This window comes from Colobus angolensis, unplaced genomic scaffold (genome assembly GCF_000951035.1).
Source record: "Colobus angolensis palliatus isolate OR3802 unplaced genomic scaffold, Cang.pa_1.0 Scaffold403, whole genome shotgun sequence".
Classification (NCBI taxonomy): Eukaryota; Metazoa; Chordata; class Mammalia; order Primates; family Cercopithecidae; genus Colobus; species Colobus angolensis.
The window spans coordinates 909966-931684 of NW_012117411.1; the positions used below are offsets into that span (position 1 = coordinate 909966).

Sequence of the window (21719 nt, forward strand, 5' to 3'; positions counted from 1 at the left end):
CTCCAAGGCAGGTCCAGAAATGTTGTCCAAGAGCCAAGGCCTGGAATCAAGGAACCTAGAGTCTGCTTCGTGCTCTACCCCACTGTGGCTAAGGTGGTAACTAGGCTACAAGACCAGATCCCCCTTTGCTCTTCTTCCCTCTCCTTTTCTTCAGCAGAAAGAGTCTTCCTATAGCCACCACAGCTGGGAATGTGCAGGGTCACACCTGAAGCTCACACATCTCTGAGTCTCACCCAAGGCCCACAGCAAGTATTGCCTGGGTACTGTGCTAAGTATTCAGGGCCCAAGGGCTCTTTAGTCAGCTGAATTCTGACAGGACTAGGTCCTTCCTTCCAGGGCAATGGATTCCATTCTGGCCCAGGGTGTGTCTAGAAATGTGGTCCAGGAGCTGGGGCCTAGAATGGGGGCCTCAGGACTCTGCCCGGTTCCCTGTAGTACTGTGGATGAGCTTGTATCTAAGTTGCAAGGCAAAGTCCTCTTTGCTGTCCCCTCTCCTCTCAAGTGGAGGGAGAGGGTCTCCAGAGCTGCGAGCTGTACTACCTGTGGTTGGGGGAGGGGTGGCACAAGCACTTCCTTAGACACCACAGCTGGTGTCTCACTGGGTCACATGCACCCCGCATCCACTGGCTCTGAGCCTAGCACAGCACAGAGACTTGCCCGGTAATTGCAGTCCTTGTGGCCTAGTGCCTTTCAAATTTATTTGGGACCCAAGCACACTTTAGCCCGTGACTTGCTGGAACTCAGGTTGTGACCGCTGGTATGGGTGATTTCCCTCTGACTAGGGGTGGTCTGAATGCTCCCTCCATGTGCACCTGCCGAGTTCTGCCTGGTATTGCTTTCTGCTTTGACAGGGCAACACTGAGTTCCAATGCGAAGTCCCGCAATCACTGCACTCTGCCTCCACCAAACAAACAGATTCTCTCTCCAGGCCACATGGCCACTGCTGGGGGATAGGGGAAGGGTGACATGAGCAATTCAAGACTATCTTTCCTACTTTCTTCAGTGCCTCTTTCAGGGATATGAAGTTAAAAACAGGTACTGTGATTGCTCACCTGATTTTTGGTTCTTATGAAGGTGCATTTTTTTGTGTGTGGGTAGTTTGTCAATTTGGTGTTCCTGCCGGGAGGATTACCGGTCAAGGCTTCTATTCGACCATCTTGCTCCCTGACATTATAAAGTTGTGTTAGGTGTGTCTGTGAACATGAGCAGCCTCTCTGATGGAAAAGATGTGGGTTCTTCTGCACTCCAGCCTGGGCAACAGAGCGAGACTCCGTCTAAAAAAAAAAAAAAAAAAAGATGTGGGTTCTTTGAGGGTAGGGTAGCTCTATTTTTGTTCTTCAGTTGCTTGCTCCTCAGTACCTAGCACAGCCTTTTGCCTGAAAGTGAACTAGAAGGGAGAATTACTTTCTAGGGAAATATGTTCATAAAATTGTGATAAAATGAGCGTCAGCTAAGACTTGCCTAACTTAAGAAAGTTTCTGTCTCGTATGCTAGAACTAAAAGACAATTTATTAGTTTTCATTTTCAAATCATTGAGTCTTGCTCTATAGCAATTATATATATTAATATATAGTACGAGAAATATATATATATATCATTAGAAAAGTTTGAGAAATTCACATGTTCAAAAATAAGAATTTAAATCACTGGTTATATGGTACTTTCAAAAGTTTATTTTGTATTAATTTTCATTTTGCTTTTGTTTTTTGAGATAGGGTTTTGCTCTGTCACCCAGGCTGGAGTGAGGTGACACGATCACAGATCACTGAAGCCTCAACCTCCCAGGCCCAAGCAATCCTCTCACCTCAGCCTCCCAAGTAGCTGGGACCACAGGTGTGTGCCACCATGCCCAGATAATTTTTTATTTTTTGGTAAAGGCTGGGTCTTGCTGTGTTGCCCAAGCTGGTCTTGAGCAGCTCAAGCGATCCTCCTGCATCAGCCTTTCAACATGCTGTGATTAGAGGCATGAGCCACAGCGCCCTGCCTTTATTAACTTTTATAGACCTAAAAAAAATCATTCTTTACCTGTTCTGTAAAAACAAAACTGTTGTATTAAAATATTGGTCATGTTAATGAATTAAGACATAAAACAGTAAAATAAAAATGTGTCATAGCTACTTAATTTTGTAAATAGAGATAATCTTAGCCCCATAACTCAGAAATGTATGATTCTATTAAAAACATTAATTATAATAGGGGGCATCAGGTAGGTGATTTACAATTTTCTAGTTGCCAACTCATTTCATTAAAGTATTAACTAGACTACTATTTCCAAAGTAATGCTCTGTCAAATCAAATGAATTAAATTAGGTTAAATCCAACCTCTGTTAATGTACTGTGAAATTTCCACTGGGCATCACTTATTTAGAAAATATAACACAGGCCGATAACCAGTCAAATCTAGCTGTGTCAGAGTTTACCTTCCCTTCTTTTCTATCTTTTCCTCTATAGAATTGAATAAATAAAAGCACTCACCAGTCACTTTGTTTCCCTGGTCTTGCCAAAAAGCCTTTTGTTTATCAGTGGCTTTTGTTACATTGGCCCTCCTGTTCGGATCACTAACTTGTAGGTTATTCTGGTTAATTCGATTTACCAGAACCAAGGTTAGGATTTTAATGTCTTTTTTGCTTATTTTCCCCTTTACTGTTGAAAAATCATTCTACATTTATATTCCCAAATCCCTAATGTCTGCTCCTTCTACTGCTAGAAAGGAAATAACATTGAGAATTTAGTTCCTTTAGTATTCGCCTCTTAGAACACAATATACACCCAGCCTTGAATTCTACTTAGAGCCCCGGCATCCCTAGTCCTGGCCCTATCAAAGTAAGAACTCGTAGTCCTCTTAATTTGAATGCTCTGAAGTGTCTTCAGTAGTGCAGAGTGAAAGCAGTAGTGAAAATGAAATGTCTTTGATGTGAAAGAGTATGTAAAGTAAGCATATAACATATAGTATAGCCCTTCATCCTTCATTTCATTTCCTTTTAGATTCTAAATCTCATTGGCATTAAACAGTAGAGTTATAGAAAGTATTTCTACAGAACTGAATATACTTAACCATATGTTTTAAACCATATTTTTTAACGCTAGAAATCTCGTCTGATTTAAATCTACAAATATATCAATAATTTATATTAATAAAGAGGGATTTGTTTTTATCCATTTATTTTCTTTTCCTAGTATTTATTTCTATCATGAATTTATAATATTTCAAAAAGCTGTTTCCACATCATTGTTACTGTTGCATTATTAATGTAGACATCACTGATTCCTCTTTATGAAATTGATTAAGGTAAGAAGGTATCATGTATAAACCAGAAACGTACATAATCTGTAGCCAAGAAATTTAACCAGTGCACCATTAGTTTCCCACTTTTTAACCAAGTTGCTTGAGAAAGGAAGTTTGACCACATTTTCATCATTAGGTAGTTTGAAACTAAGAAATGCCACATGGAAATGGGGCAGCAGTTCAAATCTTGGAATCTGCAGTGCTTTGCTGACATAAGAGGGAAAGGAGCTTCATCAGTATTGTCTTGTTAAACCTGCAGTTCACCCATAATATGGATGGGAAATCAAGCCATTTCTACAAGAGGTCCACCTGAAGTCTAGCAAATGGTTTGTTGCTGAGTCCATTGTTTAGTAGCTCCTGAACTCATTGAGAGTTTTCTAGACAAAAAGAATAGATTTGGAAATAACCAGCCCATCATGGGGCAATCTGATGGATGGATGGATAGTATCGTAGGAATGTATAAGAAAGAAATGTCTGGGTATTTCTAGAAAGGTTGGACATGTTAATAGCTTTAATATTACAGTAGGATAGTTGCCAAATGTTCTTACTCAACCCTTACTTGTCTCATCTTTGCTATTGCTTATGCTTGCTTATAAATTGAACAAATGGGTTTCCCTAGAAACTATCAGATGATAAAAGATGCTACAAAGTTTAACACCTAAAGCAGAGTTTTCTTTATAGAATGAGAGTGTAAAAATAAAAATTTGAGCAAAAGAGTTGTTTTTCCTGAGTCTCTGTGGAAAAATTTGTTGCCTTTTCTCAAATAAATTTTTGTTGTAGACAGAATGCAATTATCTAGCCCTATTAGAGACTTTCCAGAATACATAACCCCATAATTTTAGAACCCACTCCTATTAATTATAGTAAGTTATAGAAAATTAATTATAGCAATTATTATTAGTAAATTGCTGTGTTTATATAAAGGTAACATGTTACTTCCAGAAACAGTCATCCAAAGGGTTAACTTTAATGGTGGAGATTTCAGGCACTGTGATAGCCAGATATTAAGAATTATGTTTACCAAGGGTATTTATCTATAGTTTCCATATTACGCCATGTATTAACTATTGCCTGTTCTGTCTTCAGGCTGTCTCTTTCTGCTCTGACTGCAAAATGAGAATAACTAGAATGATGGTTATTTTAGTAAGTTATTTTGTTGTTTGAAATCCCAACTGAATGACACTATTCATTTAGACATTATAAATAAAAATGGTAGGTCAAATGATAGAAAAATATAGTATAAGTAACAGGATACATGATTTTTCCATTTTTATGGGTCCCCAGAACCCTTTAAGAATCTATTAATTTTTATTTTATTTTATTTTATTTATTTTATTTTATTTTTGAGACAGTGTCTCGCCATGTCTCCCAGGCTGGAGTGCAGCTGGCGTGATCTCTGCTCACTGAAAGCTCCACCTCCCAGGTTCACGCCATTCTCCTGCCTCAGCCTCCCAAGTAGCTGGGACTACAGGCGCCCGCCACCATACCTGGCTAATTTTTTGTATTTTTAGTAGAGACATGTTAGCCAGGATGATCTTGATCTCCTGACCTCATGATCTGCCCACCTCAGCCTTCCAAAGTGCTGGAATTACAGGCCTGAGACACTGCGCCCAGTGAAGAATCCATTAATATTAAATCAAGAGACTTTCTTCCCAGAAAAAAATTCACTACACACGGTATTGATATAGTTTCCCACTGAACTCCCGAAACCCCAGTCTCTGAATCAAGTACCCACTGACCTCAGGTTAAGAACATCTGCATAAATTCCATCTGTCTTGTCTAATAGATGAGTCAATAGCCACATGTGGCTATTTAAATTTAAATTAAAACTAAATTAAAATTCAATTCCCAAGTCTCACCATTCACGTTTTAAATGCTGAACCGCCACATGTGCTTAATAGCTACCATTGTTGGACAGAGTAGATACAGAGCATTTTCTTCATCACAGAAAGTTATGTTGAGCAGCATCAGGTTAGATGATTTTAAAATAGCCTGTTTGTCTCATCATTATATTTATTTATGTGTATATGTTTATATAGAACTACATAGTTTGAAAACCCAGTACAGATATTGTAAAAAAAAAAAAAAATCAGTCTTTTAGGCACCAAATACAAATCTATTGCTAAAACATATGTTTGACTAAAAGTAACGCAGCAGGCTAACTTAGCTAGGCCTTCAGGACTGTTGTAGGATCATTTGTTTTTTATCTTTTGTCTCAGTTGCATTCTCCATAGTGGTAGTTCCAAATCTTTCCCCCTTTTCTTAACCCTTGTCTTGGGTTAAATATGGATGGAGCTTATCTCATATGCTCAGAAAACTGAGGCTATCCATATAAATCCCCTCACTTTCCTTTATGTCTATTATCAAAAATTTCCTTGTGTTTTCTCCCTTTTCTCTTAATTTAATGTTCTGCAGAAATGGCAAAGTAATGAACAGAATGCAAAAGCCTTAGAATTTCAACAGTATAGTCAGGACCTAAAAGTAGATAGTTGGGAAGTAGGCTTATTCTGTTTTTTTGAAAGTGATGGCAAAAACCACAACTTGTGCACAACCTAACCTGGGCTTCACTCTTATGTGATTTAATTCTTTATATCTGTGTTGGGGCCCTAGAGTGTGTATTTTGAATTAATCCATAGGAATTGCTAATAGATATCAGTGCATATGATGCCCATCTCTCTTCATCCTCAAACATAAAACCATTCTCGTTATTACCAGGATTAGTAATAGGAACTAACCTATAATTGAGCATGTGTGTCAGACACTCATGTGCTTTACATTGATTTCCTTGTTTAACATTTAGAACAACAACTCTGTTGGGTGAACACTCTATCGGGTAGACATTTTGATTAATTCATTTATGTTGTGGAAACAGGCTAAGAGAGGTTAAATAGCTTGGTCAGGGTTGGTTAATGGAAAGTAATGGGACCATGATTCCTCCAGCCTTGACTAAAGTCATCTGACTTTTCTCTCCTCCTCTCCATTTTTTAAAATTATGGTTAAAAAAATACATAACATGAAATCTATCCTCTTCACAAATTTTTAATTGTACACTACTATTAAGTATATATACATTATTGTACAACAGATCTCTAGAACTTTTTCATCTTCCATTACTGAAATTCCATACTCATCAAACAGTAATTCCCCTTTTCCCCACTCTCCCCAGCCCTGGCAACCACCATTCTACTTTCTGCTTCAGTAAGTTTGACTACATACCTCATATAACTAGAATCATGTAGGTCGTTTTCCTGCTGTGACTGGCTTATTTCTCTTATGATATCTTCAAGGTTCATTCCTTTTTAAGGCTGAATACTATTCATTGTATTTAAATACTATATTTTCTTTGTCCATACATCTATTATTTCTATCTCTTGGCTATTCTGAGTAATGCTTCAATGAACATAAAAGTACAAATATTTCTTTGAGATTTTGTTTTCAGTTCTTTTGGATAAATAACCAGAAGTGGGATGGCTGGCTTATATTATAGTTCTATTTTTAATTTTTTGAAGAACCTCCAAATTGGTTTTGATAGCATAAGGTGCATCACTTTACATTCCCACCAACAGTACACAAGGTTGTCAGTGTCTCTACATCCTTGCCAACACATGTGATTTTCTGGGTTTTTTTAAATAATAGCCATCTTGGGAGGTACAAGATGATATTTCATTGTGGTTTTGATTTCCATTTCCCTAGTGATTAGCACCTTTTCATATACCTGTTGGACATTCGTATGTCTTCTTTGAAGAAATGTCCATTCCAGTTCTTTGCATATTTTTTAATCTGGTTTATTTGGGCTTTTTGCTATTGAGTTGTAGGTTTTAATATGCAGTTGACCCTTGAACAATTCAGGGATTAGGGTCACCAGCTCCCTGCCCAGTAGAAAATCTTGTATATAACTTTTTACTCCCTCAAAATGTAACTACTTGGAGCCTACTGTTGACTGGAATGTAACAGTCAATTCACATGTATTTTGTATGTATTTCTAGGTACCATATAGAATATATACCATATTTCTAACAATAAAATAAGCTAGAGAAAAGAAATATTTTTTTAAAACATAAGGAAGAGAAAATATATTTACTACCCATGAAGTGGAAGTACATCATCATAAAGGTCTTCATCCTCATTGTCTTCCAATTTGATGAGGCTGAGGAGGAGGATGGATTGGTTGTGCTGTTTCAGGGGTGGCTGAGGCTGAAGATATGGACAAGGTGGAAGGGGAGGCAGGAGAGATGGACACACTAGATATAAACTTCTACTGAAATAAATTCCTAAGTGGATGTGCGTAGTTCAAATTCGTGTTTTTCGAGGGTCAGCTGCATGCTGGATATTAATCCCTTTTCATTGACTCAGAGCAGCCTGTGGGAGGCTTAGCTTCAGTGCAAATGGGATTTCAGGGCACCACACCTGAGGTCCTCTTGTCAATTATGCTCATGGCAGCAGGAGCTTTGAATGGCGCATTTCCATGGTCGTTACACCTACTGAATCAGGATCTGCATTTTAACAAAACCTCCAAGTGATTTATGTGCTCACTGAAGAACTTTCAGAAGCGCTTCCCTAGAATAATAATTTGACACTTTGAGGGTCTGCCCCAGAATCAATAAAAATGTTAATAATCAGCATAGAATCTCCTCAAAAATTCAACTTCCTTGGAATGGTGTTTTTTACAGTTCATTCGAACAGAGTTGCTGTTCAAAGTGAGAACTAGAGCAGATAATTTGTTGTTAATGTGTAACACATGTGCAAAGTGGATTTGGGACCAAAGCAGAATTTCCAAGATGTTTGCCTCTTTGCTAAAAGGAGACAGGATAGAAGTGATTTACTTCCTTTTTTATTTTAGGGTTCAAGGTCCCTGTGGCAGAGGATTATATATTTCTGTATCTATTGTCTTTTGGTTTTTGTTGGGTTTTTTTGTTTTTTTTTTTTTTTGATGCCAAGTCTCACTCTGTCACCCAGACTGGAGTGCAGTGACACAGTCTCGGCTCACTGCAACTTCTGCTCCCTGGGTTCCAGCAATTCTCCTGCCTCAGCTTCCCAAGTAGCTGGGACTGCAAGCGCCCACCACCACGCCCGGCTAATTTTTTTGTGTTTGTAGTGGAGATGGGGTTTCACCATGTTGGCTGGGCTGGTCTTGAACTCTTGACCTCAAGTAATCCGCCCACCTCGGCCTCCCAAAGTGCCGGGATTACAGGCATGAGCCACTGCACCCAGCCTCTATTGTCTTTAACATGGAGTAAGATATAAATGTGACACTTGCAGTGACAGCTGGAAGTAATCTGTCGGACAAATCTTACTGAATTATGTTTGCTGGTCCATTGCTTAGTAATTTAGAGATTCTCTGTTGGACAGAATAGACTGTCAAATAAGCCTTGAAACAAGGCCATGTCACCTAATTTATGGACTTTTCCTTAGGTTTAAAATATCCACACTGTTACATGATCAAGATATTCACACAATCCTCGTGTGATCATCCTCTGAACCACTGATTTCCAGGCAGTGGTCTAGGGACTACTCCTTGGTAAAAATTACATTTTCTAAGTCTACAGTAAGGTCTTGAAGTCAGTATTTTTAAAAAAGCTCTCCAGGTGATAAAACTCAAATCTGGAAACCACTTCTCTAAGCTAAAATGTATTCAGGATTCAGGTCTATCTCACATAAACATCCTCTGGTAGAGTGGTATTACCTTACTCTGAATTCCATATGCCACTTGTTCCTTGCTTACTAGGGAGTATACTTACATGAAGAGTGAAAAAAGAATTCAAAATTTTCAAATTAAATGTAACATACTTTTATTACTCTCAGCAATATTTATTGTTGTCTTAGAATTCAATGTAATTTTTACATCATTGCTTATTATTTACTAGTGGGCCTATTACACCAAGGCCCATAGCGCTAAACATCTGGCTGTAAATATAGTTGGACTACCCTCAATATCAGGCAGAAAAAGTTCCCCTAAAGACAGCCACAGGTGTTCCCTGAAACAGGACTTTCCTAGAAACTGAGTACCTTTGGTCTATTATTTATTCTTTCATGTCTTCATTCAGCAAATATTTATCAAATACCAGCCATTCAATAGCTATTTCAGCTATTCCAGGCCACTGGATTCTTTTTTTATTTATTTTTATTTTATTATCTTTTTTTCTTTCTTTGAAAACGGAGTCTTCCTCTGTCACCCAGGCTGGAGTGCAATGGCATGATGTCGGCTCACTGCAACCTCCACCTCCTGGGTTCAAGCAGTTCTCCTGCCTCAGCCTCGTGAGTAGCTGGGATTACAGGCTTGCGCCACCATGTCCTGCTAATTTTTGTATTTTTAGTAGAGACGGGATTTCACCGTGTTGGCCAGGGTAGTCTCAAACTCCTGACCTCGTGATCTGCCCGCCTCGGCCTCCTAAAGTGCTGGGATGCCCTGCATTCCAGCATGGGCAACAGAGTGAGACTCTGTTACATAGTAACTCAAACCGGGAAATACAACTTAATACCTCCCAAACCACAAGTTTCTCATGCATGAAATTTGCATATTCATGATTTTGTTTCTAGACCTTTGCAGTAACCACAGGCGGTTTGGTTCTGGTATGTGTGAATATTTAGGTCCATTCTCTTAGGAATAATTTGAAAAAAGATAAACTGAGCATTAGACATACAAAAGGGAAAAACAGATGAACCACAGAGGAATAATAGAGAGATTGCAATAAAGCCTTGGGAAAAAATAAGGAAAATTATGGACATGAACTGTACTCTAGTGATTTTTGGACAGTGTGGGCCATTGAGATTTGTATAAGAATTATTATGGGGTATCAGGGAGACTGGAGGACATTGGCAGAATACATATAAATACAAAGTAGCTTATAAATGTATATATATAAATTCACAGCACCAAACATACATACCAAAGAAGAAACAGAGTTGGAGAAATGCCATTTGGTACAGGGAGCAGAATAGCATAGTGTTCGAGTTTAGGCTCAACTCATAATGTTTAGGCTACTGACTAACGTTTTGACTTTGAAAACTTAGTTAAGTTTTCTAAATCTTAATTCTCTCATCTGGAAGATTGGATAATAAGATAATTAGAATTAATTAGGAAAACGTCCTAACACACTTTGCAGGTAATTTGCAAATAGCAAGTAGCTGATAAATGTTAGTTGTGCTGTTGATGATGATTATAAATACCATAGGCTTGTTTTCAGCAGTCAAACCAATCAATTTCTATGTATCTCAATTAAATTTGTGGAAAGGATGTAATATAGTACTTGTTATTTCCTACATGGCAGGTAATATTTACTAATATTACCTTTATTTAGAATATGCTGCCTTTTGTAGCTATATACTAGTGGATATAAAATACTATCATAGAGTTTCATAAGTATAATACTTATCTCTCTTTCCCCCATTCTGTTTTTCACATTTGAGTTTAAATTCCTACGAAAGTTAACCTACTACTAAAAAATATAACCTACAACTGAAGAACTCTAGAAATTCCAGAACTCCTTGATTTCATTACCTAATTTAATAAATATGGTAATTGATAACACCGGTTTTGTTAATAGTGCTTCTAAAGGACTTATGTATTTTAAATAGTCTCCCTGCTGTCATGTATATCCTATGTATTCTCACCTTCTCTGATATTAATTTTGTGAACAAGGATAAACAGTTTGATTTAGCATACTTTAATGTGACTAGAGTATGTTTGAGTGATGTATTAGAAGCCCTCATCTATGGGACATCTTCCTTCTCCAGCTCAGTTGAGTGACTCCCCCAACCCCTGCTCCTGTAAACCCTGTACATTCTCCATCTCTTTATATTTTTAACTTACTTGTACCTTCAAACAGACTATGAGCAGTTTAACCTTGGTGGCAATGACCATATCATACAACCTTGAGCATCCCAGTAGATAGTCAGTTGATTTTTGTTGAGTTAATGAATGAATGCTGCCCTCTTACATTGCTCATATAATCCCTTTTTTTTTTTTTTTTTTTTTTTTTTTTTGAGACAGAGTCTTGCTCTGTCACCAGGCTGGAGTGCAGTGACGTGATCTCTGCTCACTGAAACCTCCACCTCCTGGGTTCAAGTGATCTCCTGCCTCAGCCTCCTGAGTAGCTAGGACTACAGGTGTGCACCACCACACCCAGCTTATTTTTGTATTTTTTTTAGTAGACACGGGGTTTCACCATGCTGGCCAGGATGGTCTCCATCTCTTGACTCGTGATCCACCCGCCTCTGCCTCCCAAAGTGCTGGGATTATAGGCGTGAGCCACCACACTTACATAATTCTTAAGCCATGGTCACCAGTGTACCAGTGACTGATTCAATTAATTCATAAATTAAGAATACCTTTAGAAAGAAGACAAAGAAAGAAAAGAATAGGAAACTTTAATGGGAGAACTAATATTAACCTAATTCTAAAAACTTGTCTGTGGCATAGTTTTTGGGTCTTTCTTTCTGAAGAAAGTTCTTTTCTTTCTGAAGGTTGCCTGCCCTTCTGCAAATGCCAGAGGCCTTACCCTAGTTTGTTTACCCCAGTTTCCTGATTACTAACTACTAAATAGCCTGTATAAGGTGACAGGTCTAGACATCCACTCTGGCAGACTAAAGGGGGCTACTGTCACAACTGGCTGTGGTTTTAGGCCCTGAAATGAGAGACACAGACTTTACACACTTCAGCTCTTAAAGATACTGTAGATAATGTTAGGAAGAGGAATAATATAGCCAGGAAAAATGTTTACCACATCACATATGTCTAGTGATTGAGCAGTCATCTATGTTCACAGAAGCCTGAATACATACTTGTATAATAGGCAAATGATAAACATAAATCAACATAGAAAATTGCCATGAGGGCCACCCAGCACATACTGTGTCTACCCAGTGTGAGAGCTTTGTTCTTCTTTGTGACAAATAATCAAGAAACAGGAAAGAGTTTGCAGGTGCGACGGGAAGCAGCTTAAAAGACAGGCCTGGCATCATCTGTAGCCTTAATGTATACCATTTACTTCCCTTGGTGTGATGATTCTCAGCCGTAGGTCACAATTGAGCCTTAGAACCTTAACCCAGAGTGTTGCAGCCTTCCCCCTTGCAAGTACCCCAGGAATTGCTGCCATTGGCCAATGTCCAAGAAGAAGGCTTGAACAGCTGCCCTGACAAATGGGTTTCCCCTATTCAAGCAAGCAAATGAGGAGTTTGAGCTGCTTTGCAATACTCCCTGCCTCTGGGCTGCAAACGCTGTTTAAAATAATAATAAAGTATCCTACTCTCTAGCACTATGTATTTTTCCTTTTGGAGACATGTAAATATCTTTAGGATGTTTTTAATGCAGGAGGTGGGAAATCATCCATATGAAGAGTTGGTTTCAGCTTTTCTTTCTTTTTTTTTTCTTTTGGTCTCTTCCAGACAGTAAGGATTGTATCCTGGAGCCGCTTTCCCTGCCAGAAAGTCCAGGTGGCACCACCACTTTAGAAGGTTCTCCATCTGTGCCTTGTATTTTCTGTGAAGAACATTTTCCTGTGGCTGAACAAGACAAACTTCTGAAGCACATGATTATTGAGCATAAGATTGTCATAGCTGATATCAAGTTGGTTGCTGATTTCCAAAGGTAAGTTCTGTTTTTGTCCTTAAAAGAATTAAATTTGACCAGGTGTGGTGGCTCATGCCTGTAATCCTAGTACTTTGGGAGGCCAAGGTAGAAGGATCACCTGAGACCAGGAGTTCAAGATGCCAGCTCTAAAAAAAAATTTTTTAAATTAGCTAGGCTCAATGGCATGCGCCTGTAGTTCCAGCTACTTGGGAGGTTGAGGCAGGAGGGCTGCTTGCACCCGGGCGTTCGAGGCTGCAGTGAGTTATGGTTATACCATTGCTCTCCAGACTGGGTGACAGAATGAGACCCTGTCTCTTAAGAAAGAGAATTAAATATATTGTTTATTAAAGGAGTGGCATAATCCATATATAAAATAATTCCTATACAAATATGAAAATTCATATTCATTTTCAGGTTTCTCCTTACACTTAAAAAAGAACTTTACAACTCTTTTGTACTTCTGAGACTTTTTTGTTTTTGTTTTTGTTTTTGTTTTTGTTTTGAGACAGAGTTTCGCTCTTGTCACCCAGACCAGAGTGCAGTGGCACGATCTCAGCTCATTGCAACCTCTGCCTCTCGTGTTCAAACGATTCTCCTGCCTCAGCCTCCCAAGTAGCTGGGATTACAGGCACCTGCCACCATGCCCAGCTAATTTTTGTATTTTTAGTAGAGAGATAGTTTCACCATGTTGGCCAGGCCTGTCTCGAACTCTTGAGCTCAGGTGATCTGCCCGCCTCGGCCTCCCACAGTGCTGGGATTAGTCATGAGCCACTGCGCCCAGCCAATTTCTTAGACTTTAAAAAAATCTTTGCATTATTTTTCTTGAGTCTGTAAGTTTGAGAATGTCACATACTAATTTTTTTTTTTTTTTGAGACGGAATCTCGCTCTGTCACCCAGGCTGGAGTGCAGTGGCCAGATCTCGGCTCACTGCAAGCTCTGCCTCCCGGGTTTACACCATTCTCCTGCCTCAGCCTCCTGAGTAGCTGGGACTACAGGCATCCGTCACCTTGCCGGGCTGGTTTTTTTTTTTTTGGTATTTTTTTTAGTAGAGACGGGGTTTCACCATGTTAGCCAGGATGGTCTTGATCTCCTGACCTCGTGATCCACCCGTCTCGGCCTCCCAAAGTGCTGGAATTTACAGGCTTGAGCCACTGCACCTGGCCACTAATTTATTTTCTCTAAAGAGATGAACTTTCCAAAGAGTAGATAATACCCCCTTTGCAGCATTCCATGACATTGTAGATCTTATTGATGTCTCCCAGATTATGTCTCATGTTTTAGGCCATAGACATTCTCTGAGTGGGTCCTTCCAGTAATTCCAGAATAGACTTGGCAACAGGACGCTGAAAAGGCAGTGTTTGGGAATGGGATCCTTGGATCCTTTCAAGCCGAAAGGATATTGCCCAAACAAATCTCAGTTTAAGTGTTGTGATGAGGTTGATTCCTTTTATCCCAATTTATAATTTCTGGAAGTAGTTGTCCAAGAGAAATACCTTCACTATACAGTTACTGAAAGCGTTAAATTTGGTGTATCAGGTAACATCCCATTTTGAGGTATTCTGTCCTGATTTCCCCATAAAACATTGTAGTAGCCCAGACATTCAATACCCCTGCATCTAAACGCTGTTTCTCCCAGGCCATATAAAACACTCCTAGCAAACAACTTCTTTCTCACGATAGGTCTTGCAGAGCAGCAAGCTGTATTATTAAGAGCTGACTATGAAAGTAGGCAAGCCTGGGGTTGAGTGCAGGCTTTCACACTTCCTAATCTTGTGATTTCCTGCAAGCTGCCTAACTACTCTAAGCATTGGTTTTTTTCATCTATAAAATGAGGGTAACACCAGCCCTCACCGTTATTGAATATTACATAAAACAAAGTATGGAATGTGAGGGCGATCTGGCTGCGACATCTGTCACCCCATTAATTGCTAGGGTTGATTCGACTGATCTGGCTGGCTAAGTGGCTGTCCCCTTCCTCCCTCACTACTCCGTGTTCGTGCTTCTCAAAGCTGTGTTCTCAAAGAGGACAACCATCTCCGCTACAAGAGGACCAGTCTTTGGTCAAGGTATATGAGTAGCTGCGCTTCCCTGCTGGAACCTCCAGACAAGCTCTCAAGTCCATTTGTAGGAGAACATAGGGTAGTCAAGCTTCCAAGATTCCAGACACATCCAAATGAGGTGCTGCATGTGGCAGTCTGCCTTTCTTTAAAAAAAAGAAAAGAAAAAGAAGAATAAGAGTATGTGTAGCATCTGCTAGTGCCTGAGACATAATGTGTACCTGATAAGTATTAGATAAAATGCAAAATTTTATTTGTATACCAAAGGTATATTTGAAATCTTAGTTTTCCGCAACTATCATTTGAGTCTTCCGTTTGTATTCTTGCTAATCTAAAAATCTAATTATCATTTGTAAAATGTAGCTTTTGAGAAAATTTCATTCAAGGTTTTACATAATCTAAACTTTTGGAAGATGGTTTAAGTTGATAGCCAGCATACCCACAGAAGTAATGATAACTGTTCTCTAGCCTTCATCTCTGTCCTTATGTTCTTCCCACTGCCTAGCACCAATACTGAGTATTTACTGTGTGCCTTCTGTGTATGTTGCCTTATATCGACTCAGCACTACTATTTTTGTATACATTTTGGTGTTGCCTTATCAGGGAGCAGAGATAGGAGGAGAGTTAATTGAATGATATATGTTGCCAACTGGTAAAATAAACTAATTCCTTACATGCTTTCATAGGACATACTCTCTGCTCCTCATTATCATTTGTTATTCTTTATTCTCAATTAAAATATGTGTGTGTATATGTCTTCATTCTCGGAGTATTCTGGGAGCTTTGTTATGTATGCAACCCAGTTATATGTAGTTAGAGCTGTTGATTTTGTTTGAGACACTTCTTAGGGTAGAGATCTTCTAATTCATACTCAACCATTGAAAGAAATACTACATGGGTTATTCTTTCCCAAGGCTTCTATTAATCAGCTTTTCTTTAATGCGAAATCTTTATTTTTCTTTTTGAGTCCTGGCTGGAGTGCAATGCCACGACCTCAGCTCAGTACAACCTCCACCTCCCTGGCTCAAGCAATCCTCCCACCTCAGCCTCCCAAGTAGCTGGGACTATAGGCCTGCACCACTACCCCTGGCTAATTTTTTATGTTTTTAAATTTTTCTGGCTTCACCATGTTGCCCAGGCTGGTCTAGAACTCCTGGGCTGAAGTAATCCACCCACCTCACCCTCCCAAACTGTTGGGATTACAGGTGTGAGCCATCGTGCCTGGCCATGAAACTATTCTTTTATTCCCTTTTATCATATAAACACAAATTTTCCTTCAGGAATTGCAGAAGAATATGATTAACTACCAGTGGTAATTGAATAGTTTAAGATTTTTCTTTCTCCTCTGCCACTGAAGTATGTGAGGAATGTCTGAATCAGAGTTTGTATTCTCCATTGTGCTTATGTATCATAGTTAAGTAGCTCTATTTGTACTAATCAATCTGTCTATTTGTATCATTGTTACTAATGTCATTGTTCTATTATCCATACGCGGGCAGGCAAATTGAATTATTTCCTAGGTCTCGGGACTTAGGAGTCAGTAATTGAGTGTTGGGATTATTCATGCTTTAAATGCAGATATACAGTAAAATGGATGCTTTAATTAAAAAGAAAAGGATGCATATCTGATATAAGTACTTTCTAAAGTGTATCATTAACATGTATTTGAAATATGGATACCTAGATTTTCCTTGTCAACTCTCCTTCTAATTAAGTAAAATTTGCACTCTCAGCAAGTAAAAATGTGATTAATTCTAACTGATCAGGCATATATCTGAGTAAACTCTGTTGCTTTTAAATACCTTTGACTATATCTAGTCTTCTTTAGATAATAACCTCCTATTACTTAAGGAAACTAAAAATTCCTCTCCCAAACAATCCAAGTATTGATTGTTACAATCAAAATTAAGTTGAAATCTTCTCAATATCATGTAACTTGTTTCTAATTTTAGAAGACAAGATATAAGATACAGGGTTGGGAGGAGGGAACATGAGAGGTTCAATTGGCATGAACACATTCACTCAGAACTCAAGAGGAATTGTGACTTCTGAGTACAGTAAGTAATAAAGGTGATAATAAGAGATGGACTTTCCTTGTGGTTTACAAGAAGTAAGCTGTAAGTTTTCATACTATATTTATTTATGAAACAAAATAACAATAAAAATTCCTGGGGCAGAAGAAATAAAAACAAAAATAAAAATCTTTCCATTGAGTCCATTTAACATAGTTATTTATACTGAGCTATTTGCTAGCTTTATTCAGTAGATAAAATTGCTCTGGAAAATAAACGTTAACTTCTTATTTCTTACGCTTTTTTATATTAAATTCCACACATTCACTGCTACTTAATTAACAACCATATTTCAAGCCTTTATGCCTATGTCAATAACCATACCAATTACAGTGGGGCTGGGCAGGCAAGATACTGCAACAGAATTTTTTGTGAGACAATTCCATGAGACGTGATTTGAAGTTCCTTTGGAAGAAAAAAAGTGTTTGCTGATGGCCTAGTAATTATTTTTATGGATTTTTAATGAAGTGTGAAATACTTTGATAACTCATCCAAATAGAGTTCCTACCACATGTTATTTTTTAGTGGCCTTTATATATTGAGTAGCTGCAATTGTAGCTTTCAGTAAACTAGAGAAGTAGGAAAAATACCGAAGAGAAGTACTAAGTGATCTCTTAAATTTGAACAATATGTTCTAGTGAGTGGGAAAAAAATGCCACAAGAAGCATGCCCTGAAGATCTGCTATCTTTATGCTATCGCTTAGTTGATTATAATTTGTCTGAATGCCCATACCATCCGAAAGGAAACGTGTATATTGACACCTCTTAATTATAAGCTGAAAAACCACTATTATGTGTTTAATGACTAGGATGTTTCTTTACTCAAATGTAGACATAGGTCAAAATATATGTTGTTGTTGATGTCTATAGTATACCGCAGTGAGATATGATGCCTAATTTTATGTTTAAGTTGCATGGTGGTTTCTGGTTATATTTTACTTTGTAACAGATTTTTTTTTCTGATGTTGTTGTCACCCAAGTTTTGGTTAGGAAGAGACCACTCAAATGACAACTTTGTTCCTCTTGTACCAACCTATTACCTGCTTTATCCCATGGGAAACACTTCCTATTTGAGGAGGGCAACTGAGGTTCTGCTAGACAGAATCTCCCCATGATTTTAAGTCATTGATGTCAGTAATTTCTTCCCTTGTGCATATCACCTTGAAGTAAACTCTGATGGAAAATAAGTATGTCATGTGATTCTTCTCTTCAGACATCAAAGAGACAGTACTCAAACATAGAAGTTTTTGGAGACTGAGACCCACTGACTATTGGAATCAGGCTCCTGTTACCTCTGTAGTGGAACTTCTCTGCTCCCTTTCCTACCTAGTTAAGCAATTCCAAAACAGCCCCAAACAGCTGGCGTCAACTTTCAGCCCTTAGGTAGCAATTTAGGAGCAGTTCAGACTGAGGGCTGCTCTTAAGCAGTATGCCTTTCGGAAAGGGAAAATATTCTTTCTCTTCAGACTTCATTTCTGTACTTCTGGTTCTGTCTTGTCGAAAAGCATTCTACGTGACCTCATTGGTCTCTGAGGGGAAAAAATGCTTCAAGTCTCTATTACAACTTTAATTGTAGGAGCTCTTTCCTGTCCCTGCCTTCCCTTTTCTGCATTTCTTGTACTGATTTGTCCCGACATGACACTGGAGCACTGGAGGAGCTGTGTTGTAGAAGACTGAGTTTGGCCTTGGAGTCAGAGAGACAAAGTTCACATCTCAATTCTAACATTTTAATTGACCTTGGGCAAGTAAGGACTCATTAAATAATAGCTGCTAATAATTGTCATTATTGTCACTATCATCATTCTTCTCTTCTACCACTTTAGCCACCTATATGTGCCCTCTGACACTATTAATATAACTATTTTGTCTTTTTTCATCAAATGTTTGCTAAAATGTTATTGTTTTTGTTGTGTGTCTCATTATTTCGCTGGGATAAACATAAATTCTTCACTACCTTAGTCTTATTTAAATATATTATTTTTTCTTATAGTAATAATTGTCATATATTAAACACCCAGAATTTTGGACAATGTGCTTTACCTACATTCTATTTAATTATCAACAATTTATTTTGCACATGAATAAACTGAGTTTCAGAAAGATTAAATAACTTTAAATTCAGGTTCATACCTTTGAATTCAAAGTCCTTGCTTCTCTATTCACCATTGCCTCTGGGGTGGTAATTAATACATCAACTATGACACTTTGACCACTGTCTTAATTTAAAAAGCAAAACTGCTTCTAGCATAAGATCTGTGCAGACAAGCAAGGAACAGTATTGATTGTCCATTAAGAAAAAAAAAAAGTCATTGGCCAGGCGCGATGTCTCTCACCTGTAATCCCAGCACTTTGGGAGGCCAAGGTGGGCAGATTGCTTGAGCTCATGAGTTCAAGACTCGCCTGAGCAACATGGCAAAACCCCATCTCTACAAAAAGGAAAATTCGTTGGGTGTCGTGGTGCGTGCCTATAGCCCAGCTACTGGGGAGTCTGAGGTGGGAGTATGTCTTGATCCCAGGAGGCAGAGGTTGCAGAGAACTGAGATCACTCTGTTGCACTCTAGCCTGGGCAATAGAGCCAGATCTTATCTCAAAAAAAAAAAAAGTCTTTAATAATTCAAAGAGCAGTCTGTTCACGAGGATCCAGGCTCTTACCTGGTCATCTGTTCCGCATGGTTTACACAGATACTTTTCTAAGACTGTGAACATTTTCCAAAGTAAAGTAGTCTGTGTATTCAAGGAATTATCACTGCCTTTCAACAGGCTCTAGACCCAAAATGGAACCAATTATATAGGACGGACCACTATTCTCCGTTTTGTCTAGAGGATACCATCCAGATAGTCCTCAGTGGAATGGCAACCAGGACTGACCATCCTCTCCTTGGTGTATTCTAGCAATAGCCATAAGGAACCTCCAGAGGGAACTTGGCCTTCCTGTCTTTTGAAGACAGTTATCTTAGCACCTGGTTCTGCCATGTATAAATTTGATTAATCGTGAAAGTAGATGTCTATATTTCAATTTAGAAGAATAATCCATCTTCTCTTCCTGGCATCTCTAATACAGGTTATACTGTGTTCCTTTATCCCTGTCACCACTTTGTAATGGAAAATGTGCTGAGGGGGGAATAAGAAAAGGACTAGGAATTTCATTTTTATTCTCTTAAGCCTCCTCTTGTCTTCTCTTTTCCCTTTTTTCCTCTCTACCACAGGGTGGTGGGGAAAGCAACTAGTAAGGAATGGAAAGATAGAGACTAGGAGTAGCCATGTAGGAGACTGAGGAGTCCAAGGTGTTGAAGCTGGCCCAGGATGGCTAAGGAAATAATGTCCCAGCCTTTTGTAGGTACTTTTTCTCCATTTATCTGCTGTGATGGATCCGATATACACTTGCCTTCTTCTGAGATTTCTAATATGGAAGCCCATGAGTTAGCCAGAGATTAGGGTGCATCATTTATGTATTTGTGGTTTAAGGCTCAATGGGAGCTTAAGATTGCCATTTTAAGATCTCTTAGAATAAAAGTTAGCACTGTTTTATAAGAAAAGAGTTCACCCCTTACCCATCAAAGTTAACAGTATGGTTGTACAGGAGAAGAAAAACTTGAACATGGGATTCTATTTTTATACACTATTCATTGACTTCTTTTTCTTACATATTCTATATTCGTTCAGTGTATTTTTATTTGATGTCAGCTCATGTCATGTTTCTCTCTTTCTCCCAGACTGCTCTCTAGCACAGACTTCTGATACACAAATGCCCTTTCCATAGAGCACTATGGTATTAGAAAATTAATGTTAAGAAAAAAATTAATAATAAAAAGGAGACAAAATATTGGGAATTGGGGACTACTTAGAGAACTTTACAGGAATCTTCAAATTCTCTACTTCTTTAAAACATTTACTGTGGACCTACTATATCCAGAACATTCCTAGATGTGCTACGTCAAGCCATTTTAAAATGTCCACATTTCTACTCTTTCCATATTCTTCATCTATTCATCTATTTCAATAAGTCCCATTTCTTTTTTTTTTCTTTTTCTTTCTTTTTTTTTTGGTTCTTTGGTGTAAGTTACTTGTTTTATCCCTCAGTTGTGTGACCTGATAAATTGGGAGCTATAGAGTCAACCTTTCCTTTTCCTTTCTCTCTATGAAAATAACACTCTCTTCCTGGTACCATTCAATAAATAAGACTGCAATTGCCAATATAAATCTTGTTAGATAAATGGAAATATGAACCACTTGTTAAATCCTGTCATCTTACTCCCTCTTTCATCACATATGTAGGTCTGGGTGTTAGGCTTTGGTTTTTAATTTAGCTGGTATACTGCTTCTAACTCTGCTCATTAGATACAAGAATTATAAGTTGGGCTATTTTTCCAAAGTCTAAATTTGCCTCATGTCAGACTCAGTGTGGACATATGGAACTTTTCTATCTTATGTTATATTGATATTGATTTTAGACTGATTTCTTATTGCATTATTCTTCTGACCTCTGTTCTCTGGATATATAAGATAACCACTCAGTTTTCTCTTTATTGCAGAGTGTGTGTCATAGCCTATTTAATCATTATTGCACTTTAAAGACATATAAACTTAGATGCTATTTCAGAAAAATTCATTATCACATAAAAATATTTCATTTTAACTTTCCTATATGTCTGTTTATTGAATTTGGGGATAGTAAAGTTTAGTCGTTTTCATGGCCTTACGTGGTAATTCCTTTTCGTTAATCTGTTTTTTTTTT

The 21719-nt window shown here is 38.3% G+C and overlaps 1 protein-coding gene across 1 annotated transcript in view; it reads left to right on the top strand.

Moving 5' to 3' along the window:
- ZNF277 (zinc finger protein 277) overlaps nucleotides 1–21719 on the top strand; it is a 138109-nt gene that overhangs the window by 68327 nt on the left and 48063 nt on the right. The window contains exon 2 of the mRNA XM_011955931.1: nucleotides 12671–12872. Within this exon, the coding sequence (XP_011811321.1) occupies nucleotides 12671–12872 (202 nt within the window). The remainder of the gene's footprint in view (nucleotides 1–12670; nucleotides 12873–21719) is intronic.